The 9,637-nt window shown below is 45.8% G+C and overlaps 1 protein-coding gene across 2 annotated transcripts in view; it reads left to right on the forward strand.

Moving 5' to 3' along the window:
- Positions 1 to 8,785, forward strand: part of CCDC127 (coiled-coil domain containing 127) — a 9,129-nt gene extending 344 nt beyond the window's left edge. For both annotated transcript variants that reach the window (XM_025867523.2, XM_025867522.2), the window contains exons 2-3: positions 1,821 to 1,951; positions 7,518 to 8,785. In XM_025867523.2, coding sequence (XP_025723308.1) covers positions 1,831 to 1,951; positions 7,518 to 8,179 — 783 coding nt within the window. In that variant the 5' untranslated portion in view covers positions 1,821 to 1,830 and the 3' untranslated portion in view covers positions 8,180 to 8,785. The remainder of the gene's footprint in view (positions 1 to 1,820; positions 1,952 to 7,517) is intronic.
- The last annotated feature ends 852 nt before the right edge of the window (positions 8,786 to 9,637 follow it).

Below are 9,637 nucleotides of genomic sequence, written 5' to 3' on the forward strand. Positions count from 1 at the left end.
GCTCCGGGGGTGGGTCTGGGGTCAGAGCAGGTCAGGGCGCCGGGCCGTGTTCGGGGGCTCCGGGGGCTCCGGGGGTGGGTCGGGGGTCAGAGTAGGTCAGGGCGCCGGGCCGGGTTCTGGGGTGGGGGCGGGCGCCCTGGTGACACTGGGAGCCCCAGCGGTGGATACGGGCAGATGACCCGGTGAGGGTCTGGTGCAGCTTCCCGGGCTATGTCTTCACTGACGCGCCTGATTTCGCCTCTGGTCCACGAAGTGTTTTTGTTCTTCGTGTGTTTTACGTAAGGTACCTGAAATCTTTTGTGGGATGAAGTGGCATGGGAAATAAACTGTGTTCACTTTCCTGTGTTTCGTATTGTATTGTTAGGATCTTTCTCATGCACAATTGTGTGCCATATAATTTTGGAAATATTTTAGTGAGTTAGTTTACAATGATCCATCCACTCTTACTTTATTTTTTTTTAAAGATTTTACTTATTTATTTGACAGAGAGAGAGAGAGCGAGCACAAGCAGAGGGAGCAGCAGAGGGAGAGGGAGAAGCAGGTCCCCACTGAGCAAAGAGCCCAGGACCCTGGGATCATGACCTGAGCCTAAGGCAGTGGCTTAAACCAACTGAGCCACCCAGGCGCCCATATTTTATTGACCTTTAGGTTGTTTCCAAATCTTTGCTAGTGTTAAATGAGGCAAGAAAGATTATAATTGTGTATAACCCTTTGTCTTACTTAGGATCAGGTTGCTTTTCTTAGAATTGTATGTTTCCACAGGCCCTATGCCCCCTAAGTGGACTTTATTGGCAGAAGAAATGAAAACCATTCTTCACAGACCTACACTGAGAGTTTTGCAGTTTAGTACTTTCAGAACTAATTTTTTATTGTATAGTTACCACAAACTCCTTAACATAATATTTTTGGCATTTCTTTATTGCCAATTAGAATTTTATATTTTTAGATGTTAAGTGTTTACTGAAAACCCTATTAAAATTTTTCAAAATTGGATTGGATTCCTTTTTTGTTATGTAAGCCTTGATTATTTCTTTTTTTTTTAAGATTTTATTTATTTGACAGAGAGAGACACAGTGAGAGAGGGAAGACAAGCAGGGGGCGTGGGAGAGGGAGAAGCAGGCCTCCCACTGAACAAGGAGCCGGATGTGGGGCTCGATGCCAGGACCCCGGGATCATGACCTGAGCCGAAGGCAGACGCTTAACGACTGAGCCACCCAGGCATCCCTGATTATTTCTTTTCTAATCAGTGTGTATTATTTGTGGCCATCACATAGAAATAAGCTGAAAGTCTCATTGCTCTATTGTGTGAAAATGCCCAACCTAGTGCAGGTACTTAGTAAATCGGTAAATTCATGTTAACATTAGACCCCAGCCTAGTTACTGAGATACATCATGAGCTTTAAGCAGAAACATCTGTAATTATGGTGTTCATGCCACCAAAGTCGGGAGGCATGAGAACCTTCCTGGTACTGTCCCCATCTCCGCCACACACCGCTGCCTTGCCCTCCATGTCATTTGCCATTTCCTGAGGGCCAGTGCTTTCATGCCTTGCTATTTACATATTTTTGTATACAATCGTACTGTGAAGCTTGTTTATATTAGAGATCTTAACATCACTTTACTTGTATTTCACTTTGAGACCTGTTTCTCTCCCCGACTATATCGTGGCTATTGTCTGAGGCCTTGTTTTTTTTCTTTTAATCCTGTAAGACTCAGTGCTATGTGGCTCATAGGTAGAACTGAGCCAAGTGGATGATACAGTTGTGACAGATGTATTTTGTTCCTTTTGTATGGTTAATGGTTTTATTATTTACTTCAAGGTACATCTCCATGAATAACTTAAATGACCCCCCAAATTGGAATATCCGGCCTAATTCCAGGGCTGACGGGGGTGATGGAAGCAGATGGAATTATGCCCTATTGGTTCCAATGCTGGGATTGGCTGCTTTTCGTAAGTCATAGTTTTCCTAACATTTGCATTCGGTGGGCTGAAAGTGTGGATCCCAAAAACCTTGGGCTTTGGACCCTGACAGATGCAAGTGTACATCCTAGTGTTATCCCATACAGTGAGTCCTAGGCAAATTATTTAACCCCTTGAGCCTCAGTTTCCCTATCCACTGAAGCATTGTGAGGGCTAAATAAAACAAGATACTTTGTGTGGAGTGGTTTTTAGTAACTATTAGCTCCTTTCCAGACTTCACTTCTCTGAAGGGAACTCTCTTGGTTCAGTTGCCCTCATCAGGACTGACAGGGGAGAATAAAATAGGTGTAAAAGAAAACCAGTTTGGTTATCTGTTTAACGTTTAGGGAATCAGTCTGAAAACCTCTGCTCACCTGGCCAGCTTCTCTCTAGTTTGAATTGACTTTGGGGAAATGACCAGTTACTGGTCTGTTATAATTATTCCAGCCCTTAGCTTTTATTTTCCACTACATGATAATTTTCTGACGTTCAGGAATTAGTTTTATACTTTGTCATATCCCACAGTTTTGGATTGGCACTTAAGAATATGAGAAACTGAATAACTGAAGAAAATCACAAGCTCCCGTCTATTTGCAGTGATACTTTTTATGGAGTGTTTTTTCATGTGCTTAGATTTCTCAGGTCAATAGGCTTACCTCAGGAAGTGAAGGGTGAAAATAGCATTTATCAACTGTTCATTTATCTGCCTTTACTGTAGACTGTGCCAGGAGACTCGTTTACACCGATATTTGGCAATATAATTTCTATTTGTTTATTTATTTGTGGGGGGGATGCATGTGGGGAGGGGCAGAGGGAAAGGGAGACTCTCAAGCAGACTCCTCACTGAGTGTGGAGCCCGACGCAGGGCTCTATCTCACAACCCCGAGATCATGACCTGAGCCAAAGCCAAGAGCCACCCAGGTGCCCCTTGGCAATATAATTTCTAAACTATGTAGTGAAAGATTTTTGGAGACTCTTTATAAGAACGCAAAGATAAAAGTTTTCGGTGATCATGCTACCTAAGCAAGACAACCAAGAAGAAAATACAAAATATTCATTGACTCTTCTCAGGGACAGAAAGCGACATTTCAAAAGTCCAAGGAGGCAAGAACCTCAGAAGTAAAGGTTGTTATGAAAGGCTATAAAAGCTAGAGTTTGGAAAGCAAATGGAACGATGAGAGTTGCCCTGGGGCCTGTCCCAGCCTCAAAACTAATTAATCATTGTTAGTCAGTGTAATGTTAAGCCTTCCAATTCCCTCACCAAGTTCATCACCCTAGCCATGGGCCATAGGTAGTGGTTCCAAGGGTTAGGAGAGCTTTGCAAGATGGCAGGCTGGTGAGCTTCTAAGTGGCAACACCCTTAGGGCTGGGTTTGGATCTGCCCAGTCTCTGACCTGGAGGCAGGCACTGTGCAGATCGCTGAATCAAAAACACCACCTGATCTTGTCAGCCTCCATGGGAGTCGATGTTTAGTTTTTTAAGAAAGTGCCAAAACGTTTTCCCGAGTGGTGGTACTATTTTGCATCCTCATCAGCAGCGTGTGAGTGATCCATTTTCTTGGTATCCTCACCAGCATTTGGTGAGGTCACTGTTGTTTTTATTTTACACCCACTGTGGTTTCAGTTTGCATTTCCCTAATAGCTAATAATGTTGAACATGTTTTCACATTCTTATTTGCCATCGGTATAGCCTCTTCCACGACATGTCTGTTCCTGTCTTTCGGCCATTTTCTAATTATACTGTGTTTTCATGTTGAGTTTTCAGAGTTTTTTACTACATTCTAGATTCTAGTATTTTGTTGGATATCTAATTTGCCAGTATCTTTTTCCACTCTAACTTGCTTTTTTATTCTCTAAATGGAGGCTTTCGCAGAGCAAAGGTTTTAATTTTGATGAAGTTCAAGTTTTTTCTTTCATGGGTCATGCTTTTCCTCCTGCAGCTCTTTGCCTAGCCCTAGATCCTGAAGGTTCTGTCCCACATTGTTTCTTGAAAGTTTAGTTTTACATGTCCATGATCCATTTTGAGTTAATTTTTTTTTTCTTTTAGTATAATGTATGAGACTTAGGTTTTCTTTCTTCCTTTCCAATCTGTTTGTCTTTTATTTCCTTTTCCTTTTCTTGCTTTTTTGCACTGGCTGACACCTCCAGGCCCCCATTGAGAAGTTCCCATCTTACAGGAAGAGCATTCGGTCTTCACCATTAAAGGCGACGTTAGCAGTGGGTTTTCATAGCTGTTCTTTATCAAGGCAAGGAAGCTCCCCTCAGTTTTTCTTTTCTTTTTGAGTTTTTACCACCAGTGGGTGTTGAATTTTGCCAAATGTTTTTCTGTATCAGTTGATGGGATCATGTGGTTTTTCTTCTTTAGACTGTTCGTATGTTGGGTTACATTGATTGATTTTTGAATATTGAACCAGTCTTACATTTTTGGAATAATTTCCACTTTGGGGGGGGTGCACCTGGGTGGTTCAGTCGATTAAGTGTCTGACTCTTGGTTTCGATTCAGGTCATGCATGATGTCATGGGTCATGGGATCCAGCCCCATGTCAGGCTATGGCTTTGTGCTCATCAGGGAGTCTGCTTGAAGATTCTCTCCCTCTGCCCCTCCCCCCACTCGCATGCACTTTCTCTCTCAAATAAATAAATCTTTGGGGTGCCTGCGTGGCTCAGTCGTTAAGCGTCTGCCTTTGGCTCAGGTCATGATCCCAGGTTCCTGGGATTGAGACCCACATCAGGCTCCCTGCTCAGTGGGAAGCCTGCTTCTCTCTCTCTCTCAAACTCCCTCTGTTTGTGTTCCCTCTCTTGCTGTTTCTCTCTCTGTCAAATAAATAAACAAAATCTTAAAAAAAAAAAATCTTAAAAAAAAATCTTTGAAAATAAATCTCCACTTGGTCATGCCATATAATCCTTTTTACATATTGTAGAATTACATTTGCCAGTATTTTGTTCAGGGTTTTATGTCTGTGTTCCTATGCGATTTATTATTTTAGCCCTTTGGCAGAGTTCTCTCTTCTCCACACTTACTTCAGCATCATGTTTTTTTTGTGTCAGTTATTGTATTTTTCAGTTCAAAACGTTCATATGCTTGTTTTTGTATGTCCTATTTCTGTGCTTAGACTTTGTATTGTCATGCCTGCTTTAAACTCTTTGTCAGGTAACACTAACATCTCTGTCCCCTCACTATTGGCATCTACTGATTATCTTTTTAAATTCAATTTGGGATCTTTCTGATTCTTGGTATGAAGAGTGATTTTCAACTGAAACCTGTGTATTTGGGGCATTATGTTATGAGGCTGACCTTTTATTTGGACATTCTATGGATTCTTCTTGGATAGGGCTCTAGCAGGGGAAAGGTGGCTCTGCTGCCTCACTCCTAGGTGGGGATGGAAGTCCAAGCTCCGCACTCAGCCTCTGGTCCCCTCATTACCACTGGGCAGGAGCCGGGGGTGCAGCTCCCCCAGGTTCCCACAGATGCTCCTCCCTGCCTGGGAGAGGTAGGAGATCTTGTTACTGCTCCCCACTTGGCCACCTCTGACACCACCCCCAAGGGAGCAGGAGGGGCTCCCATCAGCCTTTGCCCAATGGATGGGGATGGGACCACAGTGACTTTGCTGTGTGGCCAGAGTGGAGTAGTTATTGTTGAAGTTTCTGTCTTGCTAGGCCACCTTCCTAGCCCCTTGGCCAGAGAGAGCAGACTTGTGCTGGGGCTTTTTGAAAGAAAGTGTTCACATTGGCATTTCAGCTCCAAGTCTGGGAAGTGTGAGGCAAAATAAAACCCCAGGGGCCTCACCACTGTAGCCTTCCTTGGGTCCTGAGGTCCCTCGCCAGTCGTCCTGCGGTTCTCCACCTTTAAGAACCCCCTTGGTTTGCCGTACTTACGACGCAGGGTTTCCGACTGTGCTGAGCAGGAAGAACAGGAAAGAGTACTTCTGTTCCATTCCCCCAAAAGCAGGAGCCCCCACTCTCTTCTCTGCCTTGGGAAACTGGGGCTGTGCACAATTGTGTTTTGCCCAGAGTCATAAGGCAGGGTTCTCCAGGATCAGACCCAGACTTAAGGTTTTTCCATTCTGCTTCCACACTTTCCTCTGCACACGTCCTTGGTGATCTCCCCCACCTGTGTCACGTCTCTGTCCCACCTCTTCCTGGAGGCCTTCCTGATTCAGTGCCACCCACCCCAGACTTGCCCGTAGTCACAGCCTGTACCGTGTAGTCTGATGTGCAGCTCGGTGTGTTCTGTACCAGTCGCCACTTGTTCCGTGTGTCAGTTGTACTTCCATTAGCTCATACCTGGGTTAAGGCAAGAGTGGCCTCCTCTGCCCCCTGCTGCACCCCCACCTCTGATCTTCCACTTCTTACCAGAGTCTCTGAGGACCTCTGTTGTTCAGGCCTGCTGACTTCCAGGATGTGCTCAGCCCCTCAGTAGAAGCCCTGCAGCGACTCCTGGACACCATCTGCTCAGGACATGTGATGCCCACTCTTGTCCCTGTTCATTCTGCCTAGAGGGGGCCTTTCCTACCAGCTGTTCCTCGTTTTTCCAGACTGGTTCCCATTCGCCTCTTTCGTGAGCCCCTCCTGACTGCACCCTAAATGGAATTAGTCCTTCCTTCTTCCCCTTCTCACAGAGCTCTCAGTGCTTATCAGATGATAACTGTAACTGCTGCTCTAGCGGCCAGTCCCCTACCTGTGAACTTCAGTGGAAGGAGGAGATGAAGATGATGTGTGCTTTCGAGTTTCCGTTACCAGTAGGCCTAGATGCTGTTTGTAGGTGAGGAAAGAATGCATTTGGTCTCATGCTTATAGAGTTGGGGTGGTAGCAGCACTTCAAGTGGAAATGACTTTCAGGTGCACGCAAATACTGCCTCAGAGGATGGTTCTCAAGGGACGCGGGGGAAGAAGACCCGAATGGCAAGGACACCGCCTTGAGTGCTGGGGAGGGAAAAGGAGCCTCCCGGCACTGGATTTCTCCATGCAGCAGAGGACAGAGGCCCAGCTGCTCCTCAGTCTGTCCCATGTTTGTGAGAGTAGAGTTTCCCTGGTTTGGGGAAAGGGAGCCAGGCCATGTCTTGAGGTTGAAATCTTCCTCCACCTTTTTTATGTACCCTTGTCAGAATAGAAGCGAGATGACCAGGCAAGTCTGAATGCGCTTTGAAATCACTCAGTTCTGTAATCACCTGCCAACATTACAGGAAGCATAGCAGTGTTGACTTTTAAACCTTGGCGGTAGGACGTGGAGGCCCTGTGGCCAGAGTAGGCATTGGTGGTGAGTTTGAGAGCAAAAGAAAGCAGTGGTGTATTTTTTCAGCCAGAGAAGATGAGGAGTCTGGAAGGGAACTGTCAGCAACCTTGTCACACTTGTCCTTGGGGAGCCTTACCTGATTTTAAGATAAGAATTTTGATTATTATATGGTTTCATACAAAATGTTACCTGTACCTTTCAGGGCTTAAGATTTTATTGAAATGCTGTCCTTAGCTGCTTTATGCTTTTTCAAAATAAAGATTATAAAACTTCAGCTCTGACTTCTCATTAAGTGTGTTTTTCTCCCCCAATTTATTCGTGTCAGGTTGGATTTGGTCCAGGGAGTCCAAGAAAGAAATAGAAAAAGAGAGAGAAGCGTACCGTCAGAGAACAGCTGCTTTCCAGCGGGATCTTGAAGCCAAGTACCACGCCGTGATCTCAGAAAACCGGCGTGCGGTTGCTCACTTGTCTTTGGAACTTGAAAAGGAACAAAACAGAACGACTAGTTACCGAGAAGCCCTTATCTCTCAGGGGCGCAAGTTGGTAGAAGAAAAGAAGCTTCTGGAACAGGAGCGGGCTCAGGTCATGCAAGAAAAGAGACAGTTGCAGCCCCTGAGAAGTGCGTATCTCAGCTTCCTGGAAAAGGAAGATGACTGGCAGAGGAGGGCCAGGCTTGTGCTGAAAGAGTTTGAAGACGCTCTTACGGAAAGACAGAACATCTACTGCAGCCTGCTCCTCCCCCGCGGCAGGCGGCTGGAAATCGAGAAGAACTTACTGGTCCGAGCATCCACCGACCCAGTTGCCGCTGACCTGCAGATGGCGGCTGGCCTGACCGACATATTTCAGCACGACACATACTGTGGCGACGTCTGGAATACCAACAAACGCCAGAATGGGAGACTCATGTGGCTGTATCTCAAATACTGGGAGCTGACTGTTGAGCTGAGGAAGTGTAAGAGAGTTGAGAAAGCCATCCTAGAGAAGTAGGGCAGGAGCGAAGTACATCTTCGGTGATGCTGTGGTGTCCCGGGGCATCGCCGTGTTGTCTTCTGTAGCCACCTTCCAGCTGAGGGGTCTTCTACTCCCACCACCGACTGAGTGGGACACAGGGTCTCTTCCTTGGCCCTCTTCAGCTATAAGGATGCAGTTTCTCGGGAAAAATTTTTTTTTTAAGCTGTAACATTTTGTTAGGCTGAACAGTATAACCTCGTATCTTTGCTGTAGGGTAAGATTGTTTTTAAGAAAGTCAAATACAGTATCGATCCTCACTGTAAGTAGTTTTCTGTTTGTTTTTATCACTCCCTAAATAAATTCTGTTTTCTCCTCAAATTACTTTTCTCTCTCCTAGAATTATAAATAGAAGTTGTCAGATAATGGATAGAACTGCCTAATGAGGACAGAAAATAGTAACGTTAATCAAGGTTTCTTGCTGGTGTGAGCATCTCTCCCACCAAAGGGAGAGAAAGTGTTCCTTGTATCCAGTTGACACCCTGGTATATGGTTGGAATTTGGCTTGTGTCTGTATTTAGTAAGCACCTATTATTTATTAGCAGTGACATATAATAAAAAATACTTGCCATTTAAAAGCAACAATGCCACCTATGTGTGTAATTCTTTACTCTTTATAAAATGTTTTTACAAAGATTATCTCCATTTTACCACAAACTGATCAAAGGTAGGCACTTGCCCATTTTTCACAAAGCTAAGGTGAATCAGCCTCTCACACATCACCCCTGTAATCCCACCCCGTGTAATCCCAACATGGGAAGAATATGTAGCAAAATCAGCAGAGAATGGGATGCCTGGGTGGCTCTGACTTTGGTTCAGGTCATGATCTCAGGGTCCTGGGATCAAGCCCCATGTGGAGCTCTGCTCTCAGCAGAGAGTCTCCTTTCCTCTGCCTCTGCTCCTCCCCCTGCTCATGCTCACTTGCTCACTCTCTCAAATAAATAAGGAAAATCTTCAAAACAACAACAGAAAAAAAAACAGAGGAAAAGGCACGTGGGGGCAAGTGAGGAGCCTGTGCATCTTCCAGAGTCTTCTCCCGGGGGAGTCATGGGAGTGCTTCCCCCCCCCCCCCCCCCCACCAGCAAGGAGCGTGAACTGTCACCAACCTGGGACCCCCAGGGACAGCCCAGCGCTGAAGTTGATGGCTGGTCATGTGGGTATCCTCTGCTTGGCACACACCCAGACAGCAGAATCCCAGAAGGAAAGCCGGTATCCTCTCAAACTACAAAATTTAGACACAGTGGGCTGCCCTTACTGGTCAGCGGCAGGGAGATCCTCTCCAAATCCAGGTTCCCCATGCCATCCAGGGGCCAGGCTTGCAGCAGGCTTTCAGAAGGCCCACAGCCTCCTTGCACAGGTGAGGCGGCTGGACCTGCTGCCAGGAGAAGCTGTCTGGGCAGTGTGGCCCCAGAGGTGCTGGAAACTTAGATGCAGTTC

The sequence above is a fragment of the Callorhinus ursinus genome, unplaced genomic scaffold (assembly GCF_003265705.2).
Source record: "Callorhinus ursinus isolate GAN/ISIS: 27379988/994484 unplaced genomic scaffold, GSC_fseal_2.0 scaffold3, whole genome shotgun sequence".
NCBI classification, from domain to species: domain Eukaryota; kingdom Metazoa; phylum Chordata; class Mammalia; order Carnivora; family Otariidae; genus Callorhinus; species Callorhinus ursinus.